Source organism: Saimiri boliviensis, chromosome 14 (genome assembly GCF_048565385.1).
Source record: "Saimiri boliviensis isolate mSaiBol1 chromosome 14, mSaiBol1.pri, whole genome shotgun sequence".
NCBI classification, from domain to species: Eukaryota; Metazoa; Chordata; class Mammalia; order Primates; family Cebidae; genus Saimiri; species Saimiri boliviensis.
Genome location: NC_133462.1, coordinates 32,672,090 through 32,697,682, shown reverse-complemented (window position 1 = coordinate 32,697,682; position 25,593 = coordinate 32,672,090). Strand labels below are relative to the sequence as shown.

Genomic DNA, 25,593 nt, shown 5'->3' with positions numbered 1-25,593 from the left:
GCACAGGAGCCGGCAGCACCAGGGCCGGCACGGGCTCCTTTCCAGCACCGCGGCAGAATTTGATCGCGCCTGCCCGGCCCAGGGCTGCTTCGCGTGGGGAGGTCGGTGGTGGGGGCTGACGGCCGGCAGCTGGGGCTGCTGGCCACCGTAGGCAGAGGCGAGCAGCAGGGCGGGTGGCAGGCGGCATGGACATGAACTTGAGCTTGGTGGCCCGGGAGGCTACCCCAGGCCTCCTCCCTGGTCTCAATGGGCTCCCCAGGCCCGCACCCCCAAAGGTGGCCAAGAAACCTAAAAAGGCTGTTCTCTTCTTCGAGGTGGAGATTCTGGATGCAAAGACAAGGGAGAAGCTGTGTTTCCTGGACAAGGTAGGACTGGGGTATGGGCTGCCCTGGGCCAAGGGCACTGGGCCTGGGACCCCGTTCCTTCCAGCCCAGGAGCTGTCCAGCTGGGCCCTTCATGCCCCACCCCCCTGCCCTATGGAGGAGTATGCCCTCACTTGGGGTAGGGTGGATAGCTGTGGCCCCTCGGTGTGGCGGAAATGGAGGCATGGCAGCCTCAGTGGTCCCTGCAGGGATTTGGGTCCTGGGAGGGTGGTAGAGGAGTGAGCCTTGCCCCTGCTGAGGCCAGGCGTGGGGGAAGGGGCTTGGGCTGTCTGTCCCTGGGAAAGACAGAGGGCCTTTGCGCCTGGGGGAGTCATGGGTGAGGAGTGGAGAGGAGGGGCAGAGAAATGCTTAATCTGCCTCTAGCCCGGCTGGGGGCATGCCAGCCGAGGCCCACGCTGTCCCCACACTGGTAGGGCCCTCGCTGCTCCTTCCCTGACCATGGAGGCAGAGGCCTGGACCCTAGCCCTTCCTGCTTCCCAGAGCTGCAGCCCAACTCATAGCTTGTCCTCCCCTTCATTACCTCCCCATCCTGGGTCCCTCTACCTCCCCAGGTGGAGCCCCATGCCACCATTGCGGAGATCAAGAACCTCTTCACCAAGACCCGTGAGTCAGAGGCCGGGCCACACTGCCATCTGCAACCCCATCAGAACCTCAGGGTGGGAGGGATCCCGTCCTGCATGCCTCTCCCAGGGCCTGCAGAGATGCCCGTGTGTGGCCCAGGCTTCTGGGGTGTGACTGGGGCAGGCGCCCCCACGTGGCACTCCGCAGGAACGCCCTTGCTGGGCTCTGGGAAGGACAGGATCCTGCTTCTGTCCATGCTCTTCCAGCCAGTGGCCTGGAACTGCACGGGCCTGAGGCCTTGCCCCCCGGGGGGAGGAGCTGTGGGGGTCCTTGCATCCTGGGAACCCTGAGACGCTGATACAGTGGCTGGGCAGTGGACCTGCTGAGCCCTGCCAGGCTGTGGACTGACTGCCCTGTTCTCCCTGCAGACCCGCAGTGGTACCCCGCCCGCCAATCCCTCCGCCTGGACCCCAGTGAGTATAGCTGTCCGCTTGGCCCACCCCCTGGGCTCCTGGGTGGCAGTGGGAGAAGGCCGGGGCAGCCCCCTGAGCCCTGGCCTGCCTCTCTGCAGAGGGCAAGTCCCTGAAGGATGAGGATGTTCTACAGAAGCTGCCTGTGGGCACCACGGCTACACTCTACTTCCGGGACCTGGGGGCCCAGATCAGCTGGGTGACGGTGAGTCCTAACGCTGCCCACGGCCTCCTTTCCCGTCAGCCGACTGGATGACTGATCTTGCCCCCTCTACCCTCAGGTCTTCCTAACAGAGTATGCGGGGCCACTTTTCATCTACCTGCTCTTTTACTTCCGAGTGCCCTTCATCTATGGCCACAAATACGACTTCACGTCCAGCCGGCACACAGTGGTGCAGTAAGTGGGGCAGGCGTGGGGAGGGTAGGGGAAAGCGGAAGACCTGCCGGACCAGCCCCCGCTGAGCCCGCTCCCCCCGACCAGCCTCGCCTGCATCTGCCACTCATTCCACTATGTCAAGCGCCTGCTGGAGACGCTCTTCGTGCACCGTTTCTCCCATGGCACCATGCCTTTGCGCAACATCTTCAAGGTGAGAGCCCACCCTGCCTCTCCGCCCCATCCCGCCCCCACCGAGCCCCACCCCTAGGCCCCTCCTGTTCACTACGCCCTCAGAGCCCTGCCTTAGCCCCACCCCTAGGCCCTTCCTGTTCACCACGCCCTCACAGAGCCCTGCCTTAGCCCCACCCCTAGGCCCTTCCTGTTCACCACGCCCCCACAGAGCCCTGCCTTAGCCCCACCCCTAGGCCCTTCCTGTTCACCACGCCCTCACAGAGCCCTGCCTTAGCCCCACCCCTAGGCCCCTCCTGTTCACCACGCCCCCACAGAGCCCTGCCTTAGCCCCACCCCTAGGCCTTTCCTGTTCACCACGCCCTCACAGAGCCCTGCCTTAGTCCCACCCCTAGGCCCTTCCTGTTCACCACGCCCTCACAGAGCCCTTCCTTAGTCCCACCCCTAGGCCCCTCCTGTTCACCACGCCCCCACAGAGCCCTGCCTTAGCCCCACTCCTAGGCCCTTCCTGTTCACCACACCCCCACAGAGCCCTGCCTTAGCCCCACCCCTAGGCCTTTCCTGTTCACCACGCCCACACAGAGCCCTGCCTTAGTCCCACCCCTAGGCCCTTCCTGTTCACCACGCCCCCACAGAGCCCTGCCTTAGCCCCACCCCTAGGCCCTTCCTTAGCCCCACCCCTAGGCCTTTCCTGTTCACCACGCCCTCACAGAACCCTGCCTTAGCCCCACCCCTAGGCCCCTCCTGTTCACCACGCCCCCACAGAGCCCTGCCTTAGCCCCACCCCTAGGCCCCTCCTGTTCACCACGCCCCCACAGAGCCCTGCCTTAGCCCCACCCCTAGGCCCCTCCTGCTCACCACGCCCCCACAGAGCCCTGCCTTAGCCCCACCCCTAGGCCCCTCCTGTTCACCACGCCCTCACAGAGCCCTGCCTTAGCCCCACCCCTAGGCCCCTCCGTTCACCACGCCCTCACAGAGCCCTGCCTTAGCCCCACCCCTAGGCCCCTCCTGTTCGCCACGCCCTCACAGAGCCCTGCCTTAGCCCCACCCCTAGGCCCCTCCTGTTCGCCACGCCCTCACAGAGCCCTGCCTTAGCCCCACCCCTAGGCCCCTCCGTTCACCACGCCCTCACAGAGCCCTGCCTTAGCCCCACCCCTAGGCCCTTCCTGTTCACCACGCCCTCACAGAGCCCTGCCTTAGCCCCACCCCTAGGCCCCTCCGTTCACCACGCCCTCACAGAGCCCTTCCTTAGCCCCACCCCTAGGCCTTTCCTGTTCACCAGAGCCCTGCCTTAGCCCCACCCCTAGGCCCCTCCTGTTCACCACGCCCCCACAGAGCCCTGCCTTAGCCCCACCCCTAGGCCCCTCCTGTTCACCACGCCCTCACAGAGCCCTGCCTTAGCCCCACCCTAGCTTCACCTCTAGGCCCCACCTATTCTCTGCAGCCCTAACCCCACAGAGCTCTGCCCCCGCCCCACCCCTAGGCTCCTGTCCTCCCCTACCATGCTTCCAATCCCCTAGGGATGAGACATGGGCAGAACCTGCCCTCTCCAGCGCTCGCCCAAGTCCCATCCCTGCTCTGCTCCCTTTCAGAATTGCACCTACTACTGGGGCTTTGCTGCATGGATGGCCTATTACATCAACCACCCTCTCTACACGCCCCCTAGTAAGTAGCCTCAGACCGTGCTTCCCTCCCCCACGGTCCCTACCCACCGTGCCCTCCCCTTATGGGCTCCCATCTTTGCTTCCTTTTCAGCCTACGGTGCTCAGCAGGTGAAGCTGGCACTCGCCATCTTTGTGGTAAGGAGGCTGGGGGTGGGGACGGGATTGGGGGAGCCTGGGTGGCCCTGGGCTGATCCTGCTTTTCTGACAGATTTGCCAGCTTGGCAACTTCTCCATCCACATGGCCCTGCGGGACCTGCGGCCCGCTGGTGAGTGCCTGCAGGGGGAAGGGGGACAGCTGGGCTGGATGAGGGGGTTTGACTCTTTCTGCCTTGCCTGCCAGGGTCCAAGACTCGGAAGATCCCGTACCCCACCAAGAACCCCTTCACGTGGCTTTTCCTGCTGGTGTCCTGCCCCAACTACACCTACGAGGTGAGGGGCTGCCTTGCTTATCCCTGTCTACCCTGGGGCTTGGGGTCCCATGTGGAGGGGCAGCCTCTAGGAGGGGACGCCTGGCTGGGCAGCTGCTTTTGCCCCCTGCACAGGGAGCATTGGGAGGTGGAGACCGCTGCCTCCCTGCTCTGGGGGCCGGGAGGCGTGTGCTGCTGCGTTTCCGCTGTATACAGCCATGCCTACACTGGAATTGGGCTTCCACCCGTCACTCGGAAAGCAGGGATCTGGGGAGGTGGCTGGGCAAGTCCAGGGTAGCCACATGCACGGGGTGCGCGAGGCTGGCGGAACAGCAGTCCTTGCCCAGCCCTGCCGGCCCTCACCCTCCGCCCCTGCCCACAGGTGGGGTCCTGGATCGGCTTCGCCATCATGACGCAGTGTCTCCCAGGTGAGCCTGCAGCCCTCCCTCTGTGGGGCCCTGCTCCTCCGGGCAGGCAGCTCCTCCCTGATGCCCGTTCTTCCCTGCAGTGGCCCTGTTCTCCCTGGTAGGCTTCACCCAGATGACCATCTGGGCCAAGGGCAAGCACCGCAGCTACCTGAAAGAGTTCCGGGACTACCCGCCCCTGCGCATGCCCATCATCCCCTTCCTGCTTTGAGCGTTCACCCCTGCCTGGGCTCAGCCCCCACCCCGGGGGCATCCCAGGGTAGGGGCAGGGCTCACAGCTCTCCAGCACCTGGAATAAAACCCACCTGCCCCAGTTGGACTCAGGCTCTGTGTGTGTCATTCTGGGCTTGGGGACCACCACACTGCCCCTTGCTCTCCCCAGCCTCAAGCTGGCACGGTAAGAGGGGGCTCAGGCTGAGGGGCCGAAAGGTTTTATTTGACTGGTTCATAGGGTGGGGGGCGCACCCCCTACAGGGCCACCTCGGGGGCTGCTTCTCCGGGTCCCTGGCCTTTGGCCAACTTTGCCGCCGCCTTCTTCTCCCGCCGCTGCTTCCGCACGAGCAGCCGCCGCTCCCGCTCAAACTCCTTCATGCGCATCACATAGCTGCAGCAGAGGGCCAGATGGACTGTCAGGTCCATGGCCAGGACATGGCCCCCGCCCTCCAAGCCCCGGGAAGCGAAGGGGCTGTCCCAGAGCACTGGAGGGGCCTCCGAAGAGGACAGGACCTGTGTGCCTGTGGCTTGGGTCTGAGGTCTGCCTACGAAGGTGGCAGGGCCTCCCACTGGAACCTTGGCTTGGCCACTCCCCAGGAGGCTTCAGCCACCTGCCCTGTCCCCATCCAACAGGCCCCTAAAGAGCACTCTCTGGGACTAAGGTGGGGCCAGGCTAGAAACCTCAGGGTCAATTCAGGATCCTGGCCTCAGGAGCCACATCCTGCCTAGGGCCAGGACCCGGGTGGGTGAGGTGCAGACCAGAGATGTAGGGGACTTGAGCCAGCCAGGGCTGTGGGGGACTCCGGTGGGCCAGGGGGGTGTGGGGTGTGGGAGGCCAGGGACTCACTCTCGGTGCTCGCAGTACTCCCAGTCATGCCGCTCGTGCTTGCAGGCCAGGATATTGGGGAAGTTGTCGCGCTTGCATTTGAGCAGCCGGATGAGGTAGTGGGCACAGTAGTCCCGCAGCTGGAGCCTCAGCTGTGCGTCCATCATCTGCTGCTGTGTGGCCACCATCTCTGCAGGGAGTGGGTGGGGTTCAACCAGGCCAGAGGCCCCCCACCCCAATTCCAGGGATCCCACAGGGACCGAGGCACACGGCATCAGGAAGCCACACCTCGGGGTGTCCCCCATGGACATCCAGGTGGCAGATGGCAGTGGATGGCAGCTGCCTCTCTCGGATGCACTGTCCTGAAGGGGCCTGTTTCCAATTTGCACAAAGCCCACTCCAGACACCCAGGCCCAGACAGAAGGCTCTCCATCACCCAAGGCACCTCAACTCCCTCGTGGGATCCTCGCCTCCCCTCCCCCAAGGATGCCTGCCCCAACTCTCAACAGCTCCGCTTTGCATGCAGAGTCCCAGCTCAGAATCCACCTTCTCCCAGAGCACTGCCTCAGTCCCCAACCTGCACCTGGAGCTCCAGTCAGCACTCCCAGCCTTTCTTGTCTGAAACCTGCCTGAGTCCCAGTTCTGCACTGGCTGGAGGCATGGCCTCTCTCTGAGTCTCAGAACTGACCCTCAGGTCATGGACGTTACCCAAGCATCCACTGAGTTAACAGAACCTGTAAGGTACTTAGGCACAGGCTCAGAAGACAGCTGGACTCGTCTTGGCGCCCCACTCCCCTAGCAAACCCGACTTGGGACAAATATACCTTCAGGAGGATGCCCACGGGGGCGTCAGGAATCTTGGCAACTCACCCCCAGCCTGTGCTTGGGGATCCTGCACTCCTTCCCCGCTGCCTCCCTCAGACCCAGCCCCTGGCCCTCCTGACCTCCACATCTTTGTCCCAGCTCCTTCCCATCCGCCAAGCGAGACAGACACATTCGCGTCTCAACGGCAGCGGTTCCAGGCTGGCTTCTCTCCCCTCTGCTTCCTAGCTGCGGTGCTCTCATCCCACTCGGGCCCAGGTCCTCCTCCCTTGCCCCTTGTCCCACTCTCTGGCTTCTGCCCCAGCCCCTTGCTGCCCAGCCCCTGCTCTCACAGGGCCACCCAACAGCCCAGGACACCAGCATCCCGCCTGCTTGCTTGCTTCTTTCATGTGGCTCCTCCCACCTCCCACCTCCCACCTCCCAGGTTCCCTGCCATCTCTATGGCTGCCCCACAGCCTTGTTCAGAGAGCCTTTTTCTTTCTTGTTTTTTTTTTTTTTTTTTGAGATGGAGTCTCACTCTGTCACCCAGCTGGAGCACAGTGGCGCGATCTCGGCTCACTGCAACCTCCGTCTCCTGGGTTCAAGCGATTTTCCTGCCTCAGCCTCCCGAGTAGCTGGGATTACAAGGGCCCGCCAACACACCCAACCCATTTTTGTATTTTTAGTAGAGATGGGGTTTCACCATGTTGGCCAGGCTGGTCTCGAACTCCTGTCCTCAAGTGATCCACCCATCTTGGCCTCCCAAATTGCTGGGATTACAGGCATGAGCCACTGCGTCTGGCCTGAGAGCCTTCTTTTCTGCTGCCACCCCGTATGTAGATGAGCCCAATGTGGTCCCTCTACCCGACACCTCACTTGAGCCCCAGGCCTGGGTATGACCTGCAGTCCCCCACCGTTCCCTACGGGCGCTTGGAGCTCCAGGTGGCAATCCTAGACTCCTCTGCTTTTGCCTCAAACTTACAATCAGCTGGCAGAAAAGACCTCATAACACCTACTGTGTGCTTAGTAGTTGGGATACAGCCGGCAACACAATGCGCAAGCATCCCTGCCCTCAGAGGGAGACACAGAACAGACAGAACACAGAGCGCCACAGCGTGTCTGGCAGTGCTTAAGCATTAGGGAGACCAGCCTGCACAACACAGGAAGACCCCATGTCTAGAAAAACATAAGCAAATGATCTGGGCATGGTGGTGCACACCTGCAGCCAGAGCTATCAGGAGGATCGCTTGAGCCCAGGAGTTTGAGGCTTCAGTGAGTGACAGGTACGCCACTGCACTCCAGCCTAAGCAACAGAGCAAGAGCCCACCTCTCTAAATAAATAAATAAATAAATAAATAAATAAATAAATAAATAAGGGCCTGGCGCCATGGCTCACACTTGTAATCCCAGCACTTAGGGAGGCCGAGATGGGTGGATCACTTGAGGTCAGGAGTTCCAGACCAGCCTGGCCAACATGGCAAAACCCTGTCTCTACTAAAAATACAAAAATGAGCCAAGTGTGGTGGCGCACGCCTGTAATCCCAGCTACTCAGGAGGCTGAGATGGGAGAATCGCTTGAAGTGGGAAGGCGGATATTGCAGTGAGCAAAGTCACTGGCTGAATGGGGGTGGAAAGGAGGAAAGCAGGGCAGGGGACGGTGGCCTAGGAGGGAGGGAGAAAGTGAAGGATTGGGAGGTAAGAGAAAGGCCAGGCAGCATGAAGAGTCCACAGGAGAACCAATCAGGAGACCAGTCAGAAGGGACTGCAGGAACTGAAGCCCAGATAATTTAATAATAAAAAAACAATTTGGCCAGGCGCAGTGGCTCATTCCTGTAATCCCAGCACTTTGGGAGGTTGAGGTGGGTGGATCACCTGAGGTCAGGAGTTCGAGACCAGCCTGACCACCATGGTGAAACCATCTCTACTAAAAATACAAAAAGTTAGCCCGGTATGGTGGCATATGCTTGTAATCTTAGCTACTCAGAAGGCTGAGGCAGAAGAATCACTTGAACCTGGGAGGCAGGGGTTGCAGTGAGCTGGAGACAGCACCACTGCACTCCAGCCTGGGCAACAGAGCAAGACTCTGTCTCAAAAAACAAAAAAAACAAAAAACAAAAAAAAATTGCAGAGACGGGGTCTTGCTATGTTGCCCAGGCTGTTCTTGAACTTCTGGCCTGAAGCAATCCTCCTGCCTCGGCCTCCCAAAGCATTGGGATTATAGGCACGAGCCATTCTGCCTGGCTCAGGGTTGTTTTTTTCTTATCTCCCTCATCACTATGTTCAGTTGCACAGGGACAGGCACCAAAGAAGGGAAGAGGATGAGTTTAACCAGAGTAAGTGAGCAAGAAGCGCAGTGGGTTGCTGGCGTTTGCAAAGCTGATCTTGGGTAAAGCAGGATATGTGAGGCAGCGGGAGGGAGGTGGACGGACCAGTGGACTGCAGGTTCACTGGGGTGGAAGGACTACCTGGAGTGAGGACACTGGAGTCATGATACCACCTCCCAACTTTCTCTCAAATCCAGGCTGCTTAGAGGTCTGTCTCAAGCTTGTTGCACACTCAGCAGACAGTGGGACCTCTGGACCAACCAAACCTGATTGTGTCCCTCCTCTGCATAGAAGCCTTGGCTCTGCCACTCTCTCTGGTCAATCCCTACCCATGCCCCGTCACATCTTTTTCTTTTTCCAGATGGAGTCTCACTCTGCCACCCCAGTTGGAGTACAGTGGCCTGATCTCAGCTCACTGAAGCCCCCGCCTCCCCGGTTCCAGCAATTCTCCTGCCTTAGCCTCCCAGGTAGCTGGGATTACAGGCATGCACCACCACCCCTGGCAAATTTTTACATTTTTAGTAGAGATGGGGTTTCACCACGTTGGCCAGGCTGGTCTCGAACTCCTGACCTCAGGTGATCCGCTGTCTTCAGCCTCTCAAAGTGCTGGGATTACAGGTGTGAGCCACTGTGCCTGGCCTAATTTTTGTATTTTGTCGTAGAGATGGCGTTTGACCATATTGGCCAGGCTGGTCTCGAACTCCTGATATCAGGTAATCTCCCCACCTTAGCCTCCCAAAGTGTTGGGATTACAAGCATCAGTCACTGGGCCCAGCCACCCTTCACATCTTTGTTTCCAGCCACTGCCTTCTGGAAGCCTGCCTGGATACCCCCCAGCTCTGCCTGATTCTACTATCTTTCCCACTGAGCTGTGAGTTGTCTGGAGACAGGGCCTGCATCCCTCCTGTTACCTGCGGTATCTGCAGTGCCTAATGAGGGGCGTGGCCCAGAGCTAGCGCTCTCATGCCCGTGATATTACTACATTAAAAACAAAAACAAACACAGGAACCAAAAAACAGTAGTGGCTCACATCTGCAATCCCTGCATTTTGGGAGGCTGAGCAGGATCACTTGTGCCCAGGAGTTTGAGACCAGCCTGAACAACACGGCAAGACCCCCGTCTCCACAAAAAATAAAAAATCAGACTGGCATCCTGGCGCACTCTTGTAGTCCCAGCTACTCTAGAAGCTTAGGCGGGAGGATAGCTTGAGCCCAGGACGTCGAGAATGCAGAGAGCTGTGATGGAGCCACTGCACTCAGCCTGGGCAACAGAGCAAGACCCCATCTCTTCGAACAGTACAAAAAATCAGCCGGACATCTGTAATCACAGCTACTCGGGGGGCTGAGGCAGGAGAATCGCTTGATCCCGGGAGGTGGAGGCTGTAGTGAGCCGAGATCGCGCCACTGCACGCCGGCCTGGGCAACAAAGTGAGGCTCTGTCTCAAAAAAAGGCTCGGCCCATCTCTGCGCGCCGCATTCCTGCCCGATCCCCCACTTGTCGCCTTTCTTTTGTTCCCTGGCTTTTGCTCCAGCCGTACCCTTGGCCTGGAACGCCTCCACACTCAGGCGGGGTCACGCGCGTCCTCTGAACGCCGAACCTAGTTTAGACCCAAACCCAGACACAACACGCGAAGTTAGAGCCCAGCTCTGGGGATCCCGGGGTTCGGGGGTTCGGCAGCCGGTACCCATAGCCCTCCGGCCGCGCCTGCGCACTGGGCCTCACCGCGCTCCTTGCGCTCCGGGAAGCCATAGTCGGGAGGGAAGGTTGGCAAATCCAGGGGGTCGGGTTCCTTCGAGGCATCGCCCAAGTAGCGCCGCACCAGGTGCGCCCCCATGGCTGTCGCTGCAGGTTCCTGCAGCAGCCGAGGGTCACCTCGCTCCTACCCGGAAGCACTTACCCCTCAGCCAGGCGTGGCTTCCGGGTCGCTCAGGCCGCGGCGGAGATCATAGAGATGAAGGACTCCAGAGGGCCGCTCCGGTGCGCATGGCGTCACCTCGCGGACAGGTAGAGGCGGGACAGGTGCTGCGTCCCCTCGCAGGATGTAGTTGGACGGGAGAGGGGACTTCCTTGAGCCTGGAAATCCATCTTGGCGGGACAGAAGGGGACGACGTGGAACTGAGGCCTCCCTCGACCCTGTCTGGGACTCTTCTGGTACACCGAGGCTAAAGCACATATTAAAATTATTTTTCATATATTTTCCAAAAAGTATATTCTTCTAAAACATTAAAATTTCTCTTTAAAAAAAAGGCACAATATCGATTATATCGTTAATGTACATAATTTTGAATAAAATTACTTTAATTTTTTTTTTTTTTTTGAGACACAGTCTCTGTCGCCCAGACTGGAGTGTACTGGCGCGATCTTGGCTCACCACAACCTCCTCCTTCCGGGCTCAAATGATTCTTCTGCTTGAGCCTCCTGAGTAGCTGGGATTACGGGCGCCTGCCACCACACCCAACTAATTTTTGTTTTTTTAGTAGAGACGGGGTTTCGTCATGTCGGCCAGGCTGGTCTCGAACTCCTGACCTCAAGTGATTCCGCCTCCCCCCGCCCGCCCCCCCGCCTCAGCCTCCCGAAGTTCTGGGTTTATGGGCATGAGCCAACGCGCCTGTCCAAGAAATATTTTGATTAAATTTAATATAAATAAAAGCTACTCATAAATACTTTTTCATAAAAGTTATTCATAAATAAATTATTATTATGTTATTATTTTTTGAGACAGGGTCTCATTCTGTCACCCAGGCTGGAGTGCAGTGACACAACCATAGCTCACTGCAACCTTGAACTCCTCGGCTCCAGGGATCCACCTGCCTCAGCCTCTCAAAGTGCTGGGATTACAGCCATGAGCCACCGTGCCCCACCAAAAACAATTATTTAAAGCTGAAATTTTATTTATTTTATTTTTATTTTTATTTTATTTTATTTTAATTTTTTGAGATGGAGTTTTGCTCTTGTTACCCAGGCTGGAGTGCAATGGCGCGATCTCGGCTCACCGCAACCTCCGCCTCGTGGGTTCAGGCAATTCTCCTGCCTCAGCCTCCTGAGTAGCTGGGATTACAGGCACACGCCACCATGCCCTGCTAATTTTTTGTATTTTTAGTAGAGACGGGGTTTCACCATGTTGACCAAGATGGTCTCGATCTCTTGACCTTGTGATCCACCCGCCTCGGCCTCCCAAAGTGCTGGGATTACAGGCTTGAGCCACCGCGCCCGGCCAAGCTGAAATTTTAAATAAATTGTATCATAATATGTAAATGTAATATTTATATAATTTTAAAATATATATCATAAATAATATTAATATCTAATCTATATTTTGCCGCAGTCTGACAAAGCATGTATTAGACCCATCTGCTGTATGCTGGGTCTAGAGGTCAGAAAGGTAGGCATGGCTCCTGCATTGCAAGCTTACAGTCTAATGGAAGAGAAAACCATAAAGAAATATGGGCTAGGGCAGTGGCTCACACCTGTAATCCCAGAACTTTGGGAGGCTGAGATGAGAGGATCACTTGAGCTCAGGAGTTTGAGACCAGCCTGGGTAATATAGGGAGATTCTGTCTCAAAAAAAAAAAAAAAAAAGAAAAGAAAAAAGAAAATTAGCCAGTGTTGTGGTGCACGCCTGTATTACCAGCTACTCGGGAGGCTGGGGCGGGACAATAGCTTGAGCCTGGGAGTTCCACGCTGCAGTGAGCCGTGATCCCAAGGCACTCCAGCCTTGGCAACAGAGTAAGACTCTGTCTATACAAATTCCCAGGTAATGTGCTGTCACTGCTCTAGGGATCAGCTTTGGGAGATCTACTCAGCTAGATCTTCATGTGTTCACGTGGGGAAGTGACTGCTGATATATTAAGTGAAAAAAGCAAGCTATAGAGAATAGACAACTGGCATTAGAGACTTTCTTTCCAGGGCTACCTGTGTGACTTGTCCCTATCTCCAGGCCACCACGTTAATGTGTGATTCTTGTGCCCTTCCAGACTCAAGGGGGCGGCATTCACATTGCGATCACTATGAATGGTGCTTCTGGAGTTGTGCAGTGCACAGCCTGCACATCTGCACCTGATACCCCTGCCTTGTTCTGGGTGTCTCTCCTTAACCTCCCTTCTTCTGTGCTTCAGCTACTCACCCAGAGGACAGAACTCAAAGGGAGCCCAGAGAGGCAAGTTACAGTACTAGCTCACTCTCCCTGTGTGGCCTCTGGAAGTGATTTTATTTCTTGGAGACTGAGTTTACTCATCTGTAGAATGAGGTCCGCAATACCTATCTTATAATATTCCCTGCCAGCAAGGGCTCCCCTCTTGATGGATCCCACCCGCTTCCTGGTTTTATTTATTTATTTTTTAGAGACAGGGTCTTGCCTTATTACCCAGGCTGGGGTGCAGTGTCATGATCTCGGCTCACTGTGGCCTCTGCCTTCTGGGCTCAAGCGACCCTCCTGCCTCAGCCTCCTGAGTAGCTGGGATTACAGGTGTGTGCCACTACGCCCGGCTAATTTTTGTATTTTTGTAGAGATGGGGTTTTGTCACGTTGCCCAAGCTGATCTCAAACTCCTGGGCTCAAGTGAACCTCCCACCTTGGCCTCCCAAAGTGCTGGGATTACAGGTGTGAGCCACCGCACCTGGCCATAGTTTCCTTCTTAGCACCATTTAAGCTGTGATCCATTTGACTGACTTGTTTATTATTGGCTTCTCCTCTCAACTCAGCTCTGTGAGGCATGGAGTTTTGTCTGTCTTGTTCACCGCCTTATTCCTGCACCTAGAACAGAGCTGGCCTGTAGCAGGTTTTTAGTAAATCTTTGTTGAGTAGGCTGGGTGCGGTGGCTCATGACTGTAATTGCACAGCTTTGGGAGGTGGAAGCAGAAGGATCACTTGAGAATAGGACTATGAGGTCAGCCTGGGCAATATTGGGCAACCCCTGTCTCTACAAAAAATAAAAAAGATAGCCAGGCTGTTGGCATGCGCCTGTAGTCCCAGCTACCTGGGAGGCTGAAGTGGGAGGACTGCCTGAGCCCAGGAGGTTGAGGCTGCAGTGAGCAATGATCATGCCACTGTACTCCAGCCTGGGCAACAGAACAAGACCGTGTCTCTGAAAATAAATAGAATGCAATACAATACAATAAAACATTCGTAGAATAAACACACAAATAAATAAATAGGGAAGGTGGAAGAATCAGATAGTTGCATGAAAAGTGCTTACTGCCTGGCATCCAGTAGGCGCTCAATACATGCTCACTATTGTTACTTTCTTCCAGGTCACACTCTAGCACTAGAAATCCAAACAAAGGAGGCTACTGTGACCAGTCATTTCAACAGAGGCTGAAGGGATTCAAGCTAGGAATTACTGGGGGTGGGGGCAGAGGCACGTGGCCCATTCCATCCTAAGCTTCCAAGACTCAAATGGCTCAGCCTGGCCTAGCCTTACTGAGCCTTGGGGATCTGGGGGGACTGATATTGAAAGGGCTGTTGACTGGGGTGATAACTGAGGTTCGTTATCTCACAGCGGAGGAAATCAAGGATGTGAACACACAAAGAATGAGGTTAGGAGCGGAAGTTTGGCCGGGCGCAGTGGCTCACACCTGTAATCCAAGCACTTTGGGAGGCTAAGGCGGGTGGATCATCTGAGGTCAGGAGTTTGAGACCAGCCTGACCAACATGGAGAGACGCTGCCTCTAATAAAACAAACAAACAAACCATATATGTATATATATATATATATATGTATATATATGTATATATATATGTGTGTATATATATATGTGTGTATATATATATGTGTATATATATATATATATAATTAGCCAGACATGGTGGTGCATGCCTGTAATCCCATATACTTGGGAAGCTGAGGCAGGAGAATCACTTGAACCTGGGAGGTGGAGATTACAGTGACCTAAGACTGCCCCACTGCACTCCAGCCTGGGCAACAAGAGTGAAACTCCGTCTCAAAAAAGAGTGGAAGTTTATATTTAATTAATTAATTAATTTATTTATTTATTTTGAGACAGAGTCTTTCTCTGCCACCCAGGCTGGAGTGCAGTGGCATAATCTTGCTTCACTGCAACCTCCACCTACTGGGTTCAAGTGATTCTCCTGTCTCAGTCTCCGAAGTAGCTGGGATTACAGGCACTGTCACCATGCCTGGCTAATTTTTGTATTTTTAGTAGAGATGGTGTTTCATCATGTTGGCCAGGCTGGTCTTGAACTCCTAAGCTTAGGTGATCCGCCAGCCTCAGCCTCCTAAAGTGCTGGGATTATAGGTGCGAGTCACCCTCCTGGCCTATTTATTTATTTTTTGAGATGGAGTCTTGCTCTGTTGCCCAGGCTGGAGGGTAATGGCAGGATTTCAGCTCACTGCAACCTCTGCCTCCTGGGTTCAAGCGATTCTCCTGCCTCAGCCTCCTGAGTAGCTGAGATTAGAGGTGTGTGCCACCACACCCAGATAACTTTTTTTACATTTTTAGTAGAGATGAGGTTTCACCATGTTGGCCAGGCTGGTCTCAAACTCCAGACCTCAAATGATCCACCCACCTCAGGTGGAATTACAGGTGGAAGCCACCACGCCCGGCCTGGGCTGCTTTTTGTTAAAAGGGAAGCTCTGGGGAAGACTCTCTTACTTTCACTATCTCTCTAAATAATTTCTTTCTATCTCTTGTCGAGGGTGATTTTTTTTTTTTTTTTTTTTTTGAGATGGAGTCTCACACTGTCACCCAGGCTGAAGTGCAATGGTGTGATCTTGGCTCACTACAACCTCCACCTCCTGGGTTCAAGCAATTCTCCTGCCTCAACCTCCTGAGTAGCTGGGATTACAGGCGCCTACCCTCACACCTGGCTAATTTGTGTATGTGTATGTGTGTGTGTGTGTGTGTGTGTGTTTAGCACAGACAAGGTTTCACTATATTGGCCAGCCTGGTCTTGAACTCCTGACCTCGTGATCTGCCTGCCTCGGCCTCCCAAAGTGCTGGGATTACAGGCGTGAGCCCCTGCTCCCGGCTGGGGTGAAGGTGAGTTTAGCAGCCTGTGCTGAGCCTCTATCACCCGTGATCCGTATCCTTCCTGTTTTTTTCTTTGTCAACCACCCACCAAGAAGAATTTCCTGGGTCCCCTGCCCACCACCCCAGGGGACTTTTTTTTTTTTTTTTAAATACAGAGTCTTGCTCTGTAGCCCAGGCTGTAGTGCAGTGGTGTGATCTCGCTCACTGCAACCTCTGCCTCCTGGGTTCAAGCAATTCTCCTGCCTCAGCCTCCTACGTAGCTGAGATAACAGGCAGGCACCACCACACCCGGCTAGTTTTTGTATTTTCAGTAGAGAACAGAGTTTTGCCATGTTGGCCAGGCTGGTCTTGAACTCCTCACCTCGGATGATCCTCCCTCCTCGGCTTCCCAAAGTGCTGGGATTACAGGCGTGAGCCACCATGCCTGGCCAGGACCTGGTTTACTGGCCACAGTTCCTGCCTCTCCCCTTCTTTCCTTCCCCCACCCTCCTGTCTAGCCCCATCTGGCCTGCACCAGGCAGGGGCTGCATTAGCACTTTGTGAGCAGAGCAACCTCAGAGGCCTCACGTGGGACCGGAGGTGGGGAAGGAAATTCTGAGTGGTATCTGCCCCTTGCCACAGTCTGCTGGTTGGGAGACCAGGTGCTCTGGGGGATTCAGTTTTAGGGAAGGAGGAAAAACAAGGTCGGTGAGGCCTCAGCAGAAATTCCCAGAGCAGATCTCGTTTCTGCTTATAGGGGCAGACAGAACATTTGTCTCTAATCCAGGCGAGAGTGCTAGGGACACACAAGGATTGCTGAGGGTGGCTGGCTGGTATTGGAGGGATGAGAGAGCCTGGAGGGGCGGGGCTTCAGGGCTGGTCAGGCAGGAGGTCAGTCACTCATTCAACAAACATTCATTGAGCACCTACTGTGTGGGAGGCAATGAACAAGACAGATACAAATTCCTAATCTCATGGAGTTGAGCTGCTAATAGGTGGAAGACAGGCAGAGAACAAGATTAGGAAGTGAGGTATGTGAAATGTGAGATGGTGATAAGACTGTGACAGGTCAGGTGTGGTGGCTCAAGCCTGTAATCGCAGCACTTTGGGAGGCCGAGGAGGGCGGATCACAAGGTCAGGAGATTGAGATTATGGCCAGCATAGTGAAACCCCATCTCTGCTAAAACACAAAAAAATTAGCCAGGCGTGGTGGTGGGCTGCTGTAGTCCCAGCTACTCGGGAGACTGAGGCAGGAGAATTGCTTGAACCCGGGAGGTGGAGGTTGCAGTGAGCCGAGATCACGCCACTGCACTCCAGCCTGGTGACAGATTGAGACGCTGTTTCCGGACACACACACACACCACACACACACACACACACGCACACAGACACACACACACACACACACTGTGACAAGGGGGCAGTTAAGGGGAAAAGTGGCAGGTAGAGTGGATGAGAAGGGCTGGTCTGGAATTTTATTTTTATTTTTTTTGAGACAGGGTATTGCTCTGTTGCCTAGGCTGGAGTGCCGTGGTGCAATCGTGGCTCATTGCAGCCTTGAATTACTGGGCTCAAGGAATCCTCCTACCTCAGCCTTCTGATTAGCTGGGACTACAGGTGTATACCAACATACCTGGCTAATTTTTTCACTAATATCTACAGTGTGTAAAAATGTGATATGATAAATATCAGAGCAATATTTCATTAATTTCATAGAGACAGGGTCTCCATGCCTTGACCAGGCTGGTTTTTCACCATGTGGGTCAGGCTGGTCTTGAACTCCTGACCTCAGGTGATCCACCTGTCTTGGTCTCCCAAAGTGCTGGGATTACAAGCGTGAGCCACTGTGCCCATCACTTACTTCTTGTTCTTTTGTTGTTTTTAGAGATGGGGTCTCACTGTGCTGCCCAGGCTGGAGTGCAGTGGCCATTCACAGCTGTGATCACCATGCACTGCAGCTCCTGGGCTCCTGGGCTCGAGGACTCCTCCCATCTCAGCCTCCTGAGTAGCTGAGACTATGGGCTCCCGCCACTGCACATGTGTTTTCCTTCTTTTTCTACTTATGACTATCTGACATAACTTCTAAGATAGCCGAGTTATTTATTTTATTCATCCTCTTTCTTCCTGTTGCTGCTCCCAAGGGTAAAATTTTTTGTTGTTCCCCAGTGTATTCCTGGTTCTGATGCATTAGAGCTTAACACAGACTAGGTGGTCAGTACACATCTGTTGAATCGATGAATGAACAAACGAATTCCTGTTGGATGCGTCAGAAGACCAATGCTCAGAGATGTTGTTCTACACCCCCGAGGTCACACAGCAAGAATGGGCCTGAGCTGGAAGCAGCCTGGGCTCATACCCTTGCTTTATTCAGTTAATGAGGCTGGATTCCAACATCTGTTCCTGAATATCTGCAGTGTGCCAGGCTCCCAGGGTTGGCATTGGCTATGTAGCTATCACCCCTGTACCATGAGGCCACACAGCCTTTATTGTAGGAAGGTCCTCTCACCTCTACGAGTGCTCTTTTCTTTTTTCTTTTTTTGGAGACAGGGTTTTGCTCTGTTGCCCAGGCTGGAGCACACTGGTGCGATCAGATCTCACCGCAGCCTCTCACTGCAGCCTCAATCTCCTGGGCTCAAGCAATCCTCCCACCTCAGCCTCCCAAGTAGCTGGATCTAAAGGCAGGCATCACCATGCCCAGCTAATTCAAACAATTTTTTTTTGGCTGGGCGCAGTGGTTCATGCCTGTAATCCCAGCACTTTGGGAGGCCGAGGAGGGCAGATCACAATGTCAGGAGTTCAAGATCAGCCTGGCCAATATGGTTAAACCTGTTTCTACTAAAAATACAAAAATTAGCTGGGCGTGGTGGCATGCGCCTGTAATCCCAGCTACTTGGGAGGCTGAGGCAGAAGAATCGCTTGAACCCAGGACGCAGAGGTTGCAGTGAGCTCTGATCAAGACACTGCACTCTAGCCTGGGCGACAAAGTGAGACTCCATCTAAAAAATAAATTTTTTTTTTTTTGGTATAGTTGGGGTCTCACTTTGTTGCCCAGGATGGTCTCGAGCTCCTGGCCTCAAGAGATCCTCCTGCCTCAGCCTGCCAAAGTGCTGGGATTACAGGCATGAGCCACTATGCCCAGCCCAAAAAGTGCTCTTGATGGACAGACATACTGTCAGGCCTTTTGACCTATTTACCTGTCCCCTGCCCCATTACTTTCCCCCTTCTCCTATCCCTCTATGTCTGTTTGGAGCTGCTCTCCACCCCCATCCATCTGGAGTCTGATTAGCACCGTGATGCTTAGCAGGTGTTTGCTGAGCAGACAGACTTTTTCCTCCTTTTCAGATGAATGTCCATTTCCTCACCTCGAGAACAGGTATAGCCACATTTGCCCTCCTATGGGTTGGGAAGGTTCTATGACATCAGACCATACAACGGGGAAAACCCAGCCCCCAGAGTCAGCTTTGAATGGAAAAGGAGGTTCATCTGCTCCTGCCCTCCTACCTCGATTAAGACTGGGGCTACCCCACTGCCCACGTGCGGTGCAGGGAAGGTGAAGTATATTGCTTATACTGAGCCTGTCTGGTGAGAAGTACATTCTATTTTGTTTGAGGCACTCATGTTCTGAGTCTCAGTTGTGGAAACCCAACGTAATGCTCCCTGTGGGCCTGATGAATGTTCCTTGTTGTCGAAACCAATTTGAGTTGCTTTTCCTCTTACTTTTAGTGAAAAGCTCCCACAAAGGGAAGTTGGGGTCTTGCCCCTTGGGGTACGTGTTAGTTTCCTATAGTGACTATAACAAATTACCCATAAATCGAGTGCCCCAGAGCAATGGAAATGGATTATTCTTATTATTATTACTATTTTTGAAACAGAGTCTTGCTCTGTCGCCCAGGCTGGAGTACAGTGGTGCGATCTTGGCTTACTGCAACCTCCGCCTCCCGGGTTCAAGTGATTCTTCTGCCTCAGCCACCTGAGTAGGTGGGATTACAGACACTGGTCACCATTCCCAGCCAATTTGTATTTTTAGTAGAGACGGGGTTTCACCACATTGGCCAGACTGGTCTCGAACGCCGAACCTCAAGTGATCCACCCATCTTGGCCTCCCAAAGTGCTGGGATTACAGACGTGAGCCACTGCGCCCAGCTGTATTAATTATTTTATAGTTCTGGAGGTCAAGAGACCAGCATCAGTCTCACTGGGCTGAAACCAAGATGTTTGTTAGCTGGGCCATGCTTCTTCAAGAGGTTGTGGTGTAATAATCCTTTTTCTTGCTTTTTCTAGCCTCTGCAGATGCATTTTTTTTTTTTTTTTTGAGACTCGCTCTTGTTGCCCAGGCTGGAGTGCAGTGGAGTGATCTAGGCTCGTTGCAACCTTCACCTCCCAGTTCAAGCGATTCTCCTGCCTCAGTCTCCTGAGTAGCTGGGATTATAGGCATGCGCCACCACGCCCAGCTAATGTTTTGTATTCTTAGTAGAGATGGAGCTTCTCCATGTTGGCCAGGCTGGTCTCAAACTCCTGACCTCAAGTGATCTGCCTGCCTCAGTCTCCAAAAGTGCTGAGATTGCAGGAGTGAGCCATTAACATGATGTTTCAAAATACTTACACGTGGAATTGTTCAATTGTGTGAATGAGCATATTCATTACTGACCACACCTGCATGTTTTTGGTGGTGAGAACACAATTTTTTTTTCTAAGTTATTTATTGATCTTAAACTGACAAATAGGCCAGGCATAGTGGCTCACACCTGTAATCCCAGCACTTTGGGAGGCTGAAGCGGGTGGATCACCTGAGGTCAGGAGTTCGAGACCAGCCTGACCAACATAGTGAAATTCTGTCTCTACTAAAAATACAAAAATTAGCCAGGCTTGGTGGCGGACACCTGTATTCCCAGCTGCTCAGAAGGCTGAGGCAGGAGAATCACTTGAACCCAGGAGGTGGAGGTTGCAGTGAGCCGAGATTGTGCCATTGCACTCCAGCCTGGGTGACAGAGCAAGACTCCACCCCAGCCTGGGGAACAGAGTGAGAGACTCCATCTCAACAACAACAAAAAACTCCTAACACATAAAATACTACGTATTTGTGACATAATATGACATAAATATCATATGACTTAATGTTTTAAAATATGTATATATTGTGGAGTGGGTAAATTGAGTTAATTACCACATGTGCACTTCACATACTTCTCATGTTTTGTGGTTAGAACACAATTTTTTTTTTTTTTTGAGACAGAGTCTCGCTCAGCCGCCAGGTGCCAGGCTGGAGAACAGTGGAGTGATCCTGGCTCACCGCAACCTCCGCCTCCTGGGTTCAAGCAATTCTCCTGCCTCAGCCTCCCAAGTAGCTGGGACTGCAGGAGTCCACCACCATGCCCAGCTAACTTTTGTATTTTTTAGTAGAGGCAGGGTTTCATCATGTTGGCCAAGATGGTCTCGATCTCCTGACCTCGTGATCCACCTTCCTCAGCCTCCCAAAGTGCTGGGATTACAGGCATGAGCCACCGCACCCGGCCGTAGAACACAAATTTTAAAATTGTTTATATGTTTGGCTTAAATTGACAAACAAAAATTGCATGTATTTATGGTGTTCAACATGAGTTTTAAAGTACGTTTGCATTGTGGAATGGCTAAGTTGAGCATCATCTCACGTGCTTCTCTCATTGCCTTCTACCACGTTTTGTTGGTTATAAGAGAGTCACGACCGGGCACGATGGCTCACACCTGTAATCCCAGTATTTTGGGAGGCTGAGGCTGGCGGATCACCTGAGGTCAGGAGTTTGAGACCAGCCTGGCCAACATGGTGAAACCCTGCCTCTAGGAGTCCAAGATCACAGTGAGCTATAAGCACTCCCTCCTGGGTGACAGAATGAGATCCTGCCTCTAAAAAAAAAAAAAAAAAAAAAAAAAAATTAGAGCTGGTGGAGAGGAAGAGAGATTGGTCAATGGGTACAGGTACACAGTTAGATGTAAGGTTGAAGTTTTTTTTTTACTTTTTTAAAAAATAGAGATGGGGTCTCTCTGTGTTGACCAGGCTGGTCTCAAACTCCTGGTTTCAAGCGATCCTCTCATGTTAGCCTCCCAAAGTGCTAGGATTACAGGCATGAGCCACCGTGCCTGGCCAGAAGTTCTCATTTTTGATAACAGAGTCGGATGACTACAGTTAGCCACAATATCTTATATAATTCAAAGTGGCTGGATGAGAGAACCTGGAATGTCTCTAACATGTAGAAATGAGAAATACTCAAGGCAACCCCAAGTAACCTGACTTGATCATTACGACATTCTATGCATATAGCAACAAATACCACATGTACCCTGTAAACATCTAAACTATTAGGAACCAATTTTTTTTCCCCTAGAGATGGGGTCTCGCTATGTTGCCCAGGCTGGAGTGCAGTGGCTCTTTACAGGCGCGATCCCACTACTGATCAGCACAGGAGTTTTGACCTGCTCCGTTTCCAACCTGGGCCAGTTCACCCCTCCTTTTGCAACCTGGTGGTCCCCCGCTTCTGGGAGGTCACCATATTGATGCTGAACTTAGTGCGGACACCTGATCAGCATAGCGCACTACAGCCCAGAACTTCTGGGCTCAAGCGGTCCTCCAGCCTCAGCCTCCCAAGTAGCTGGGACTATAGGCACACGCCATCACCCTGACAAGAACCAAGTTTTTAGAAAAGAAGCCAACTCTATTTGAGTCTGTGCTGGTGACCCTCTCTCCTTTTTTTTTTTTTTTTTTTTTTTGAGGAACCTCGCTCTATCACCTAGGCTGGAGTGCCATGGCGCGATTTCAGCTCACTACAACCTCTGCCTTTTGAGTTCAAGCAATTCTCCTGCCTCAGCCTCCTGAGTAACTGGGATTACAGGAGTGTGCCACCACACCCGGCTAATTTTTGTATTTTTAGTAGAGACAGGGTTTCACCATGTTGGCCAGGCTGATCTCGAACTCCTGACCTTAAGTGATCTGCCTGCCTTGGCCTCCCAAAGTGCTGGGATTACAGGTGTGAGCCACCGCGCCCTGCCAGTTCAGCTGTCATTGTTCCTTCTGTGCATGAATCCAAACTGGGGAGAAGAAAGGCCGTGTGTGTGTGTGTGTGTGTGTGTGTGTGCACGCGCATGTGTGTGTGCACATGTGAAGTCTGGGGGCTTCCCCTAAAGATGAATTTGCATGTAATTTACTTTGAAGGGAAAAGGGAACTGAGAGAGCCAGCCCCCAGACACCCGAGTAGGAGGGACAGTGGGCAGAGGTTGCCAAGCCCTGGCTGCCACTCGTCGGTTTCCTTGTGTTAGACATGCATAATCTGTATACCAGCGCTGGGTACCCGAACCCACCAGGTAAAGCTTCAGCCAGGCTGGGACTGGGGCCCAGGTGTGGTCAGGACCCAGGGTACAGAATCCCCACCATGGGGCAACTGAGACAGAGACCAGGGATTGAGGGATGAAGGGAGGAGGGAATGGCTGGCTCTGACTTGCCTTTCCCCTGGAAGGGACCGTGGAGGAGGAGGAGGATGAGGAGGATGACTATGAGAACATGGTGCCTCCCTACAAGGACCTTCCACCCAAGCCAGGTAAGAGGACTTTTTGGGGCATGACCTGGGGAGAATGCAGAGAAAAGGGTCTCCAGGGGGCGTCGGGTGGGTATGGTAGACACACAGTCAGTTTCCTTTGTACCCAGCTTATGCCAGGCGCCATGCAACCCACACCCTGTCCAAGAGAATCTGCCAGTCTGATGGTGGAGGCGGGTTTGGGCACAGTCTTGGTGAGCAGGGCTGAGAGAGGAGGGGTCAGGAGATCGGGACAATCCTCAGGGGATTGAAGGCTCAATTAGAGGAAGAGACTTTGGGGTGGACTTGAGGGATGAGTAGATTCTCTCTCTCTCTCTCTTTCTTTCCTGTTTTTTTTTTTTTTTTTTGAGATGGAATCTCACTCTGTTGCCCAGGCTGGAGTGTAATGGCGTGATCTCAGCTCACTGCAACCTCTGCCTCCCGGGTTCAAGTGATTCTTGTGCCTCAGCCTCTCAAGTAGCTTGGATTACAGGTGCACACTACCACACTAGGCTACTTTTTTGTATTTGTAGTAGAGACGGGGTTTCACAGTGTTAGCCAGGATGGTCTCGATCTCCTGACCTTGTGATGTACCCTCCTCGGCCTCCCAAAGTGCTGGTATTACAGTTGAGAGCCACCATGCTTGGCAAGTAGGTATTTCTTAAGAAGAAAAGTCCAGGAGAGAAGTGTTGGGTGCAAAGTCCCTGAGTCACAAAAGCTGGTGCTTGAGAGACTGGGAGTGGACTGTGGGCTCCCAATCTCCTTACCTTCCCACCGCAAGCCCAGGTTTTACTTATACTTAGATCTCAAACCCAAGGCATGGCACATGGTTCAGTAAGAGTCTGATGAGTGGTTATAAAAGTGGAGGTTTGGGCTGGTTGCAGTGGTGTGTGTCTGTAGTCTCAATGCTTCGGGAGGCCAAGGCAGGAGGATCGCTTAAGGACAGGAGTTTGAGACCAGCTGGGGCAACATAGCAAGACCCCATCTGTGCCAAAAAGAGAAAAGAAAAGAAAAAACGTAGAGGTGTGGGCTGGGTATGGTGTTCTGTAGTCCCAGCTACTTGGGAGGCTGAGTCAGGAGGATCACTTGAGCCCAGGAATTCTGGGTTATCGTCAACTATGTGATCAGGCGTCTGCACTAAGTTTGGCATCAATATGGTGACATTTTGGGAGCAGGGGACCACCAGGTTTGAGGAGGGGTTTCCAGGTTGGAAATGGGGCAGCTCGACACTCCCTAGCTGATCAGTAGTGAGACTGCTCCTGTGAGTAGCCACTGCACTCTGGCCTAGGCAACAGCGAGACCGCACTTACAAAAAAAAAAAAAAAAAAAGAATAGAAAATGAAAGTGGAAGTTTTTGAGGTTTTCCTGAGTTTACCGCCACCAGGGCCCTGAGACCATGAGAGATCCCAGGGGCCCAAAACACAAAGTCCCTGAGATATGCTGATGGCCTGGTCCTGGGGTCCTTAGACAGGGGCCATTCCACGAGGGCTGAGGCGGTATGTCACCATCGCTGAGTCCAGTGTGGGGACCCCTGGGAGGCCCAGAAGTACGGTGGGACTTGCACGAGGCAGGAGGTGAACTGGGCTGTTTTTCTCCACCCCATCTCCAACTTATAGTCCTAATGTCACCCTCAAGCCCGGCGTCTTCATATATGACCCACCCATCCCAATCCCTTCTTCAGGGCCACGTCTCCTCCAAAAGCACAGTCCTGTCCCCACTGCCACATGTAGCCCCGCATCCGCCCTCCAATCCAACTTCATCACCTTGTCTACTGCAACCCAGCGTCGACTCCCTCCCCATCCCCAAACCTGGCAGGGACTCCCTTCTTCATCCTAAGCACATCGTGACCCTACTCCACATCCATCCCTGTCCCCAACCCATCTTCCATCCCATCCCACCCCATCCCAACAGGAATTCCTTTTTTTTTTGAGATGGAGTCTCACTCTGTTGTCAGGCTGGACTGCAGTGGCATGATCTACGGTCGCTGCAACCTCCGCCTCCCAGGTTCAAGTGATTCTCCTGCCTCAGCCTCCTGAGTAGCTGGGATTACAGGTGTGCATCACCACGCCCAGCTAATTTTTGTATTTTTAGTAGAGATGGGGTTGGTTTCACCACGTTGGCCAGGATGGTCTCAAACTCCTGAACTCATGATCTGCCCGCCTTGGCCTCCCAAGGGGCTGGGATTACAGGCATGAGCCATTGCGCCCGACCTTCTTCTTTTTAAAGAGTGGGGTCTCCATCTGTTGCCCAGGCTGGAGTGCAGTAGTGCAATCATGGCTCACTGCTGCGTCAACCTCCTGAGCTCAAGCAATCCTCCCACCTCAGCCTCCTGAAAGCTGCGGCTAGAGGCGTGCACCGCCATGCCTGGATGGCTTTTTCTAAAATATTTTGCAGAGATAGGGTCTTGCCATGTTGCCTACGGTGGTCTTGAACTCCTGGCCTCAA

General features: G+C 53.6%; 3 protein-coding genes across 11 annotated transcripts in view; 2 read left to right on the top strand and 1 right to left on the bottom strand.

Annotated features, from left to right (window-relative positions):
- The window catches only part of TECR (trans-2,3-enoyl-CoA reductase), a 38,441-nt gene extending 33,647 nt beyond the window's left edge, over positions 1 to 4,794 (top strand). The window contains exons 2-13 of one of the 2 annotated variants that reach the window (XM_010352471.3): positions 315 to 365; positions 935 to 986; positions 1,373 to 1,417; positions 1,516 to 1,619; positions 1,696 to 1,811; positions 1,896 to 2,001; positions 3,572 to 3,644; positions 3,735 to 3,778; positions 3,852 to 3,909; positions 3,984 to 4,072; positions 4,433 to 4,478; positions 4,580 to 4,794. In XM_010352471.3, the coding sequence (XP_010350773.1) occupies positions 315 to 365; positions 935 to 986; positions 1,373 to 1,417; positions 1,516 to 1,619; positions 1,696 to 1,811; positions 1,896 to 2,001; positions 3,572 to 3,644; positions 3,735 to 3,778; positions 3,852 to 3,909; positions 3,984 to 4,072; positions 4,433 to 4,478; positions 4,580 to 4,686 (891 nt within the window). In that variant the 3' untranslated portion in view covers positions 4,687 to 4,794. Of the gene's footprint in view, positions 1 to 314; positions 366 to 934; positions 987 to 1,372; positions 1,418 to 1,515; positions 1,620 to 1,695; positions 1,812 to 1,895; positions 2,002 to 3,571; positions 3,645 to 3,734; positions 3,779 to 3,851; positions 3,910 to 3,983; positions 4,073 to 4,432; positions 4,479 to 4,558 lie in introns of both variants that reach the window. The other variant, XM_003941693.4, reaches the window with a different exon arrangement.
- A 96-nt stretch (positions 4,795 to 4,890) lies between these two features.
- NDUFB7 (NADH:ubiquinone oxidoreductase subunit B7) lies at positions 4,891 to 10,549 on the bottom strand. The gene is made up of 3 exons (XM_003941692.4): positions 10,362 to 10,549; positions 5,536 to 5,704; positions 4,891 to 5,079 (listed from the first exon to the last, which is right to left on the bottom strand). The coding sequence occupies exons 1-3, from the start codon at positions 10,471 to 10,473 to the stop codon at positions 4,944 to 4,946; spliced, it is 417 nt and encodes a 138-aa protein (XP_003941741.1). The 5' UTR covers positions 10,474 to 10,549; the 3' UTR covers positions 4,891 to 4,943.
- Positions 10,550 to 22,284: 11,735 nt separating this feature from the next.
- CLEC17A (C-type lectin domain containing 17A) overlaps positions 22,285 to 25,593 on the top strand; it is a 29,313-nt gene continuing 26,004 nt past the window's right edge. For 3 of the 8 annotated variants that reach the window (XM_074384506.1, XM_074384505.1, XM_039466245.2), the window contains exons 1-2: positions 22,293 to 22,939; positions 23,092 to 23,172. In XM_074384506.1, coding sequence (XP_074240607.1) covers positions 22,897 to 22,939; positions 23,092 to 23,172 — 124 coding nt within the window. In that variant the 5' untranslated portion in view covers positions 22,293 to 22,896. Of the gene's footprint in view, positions 22,940 to 23,091; positions 23,173 to 25,593 lie in introns of all 8 variants that reach the window. The other 5 variants (XM_074384509.1, XM_074384504.1, XM_074384503.1 and 2 more) reach the window with 3 other exon arrangements.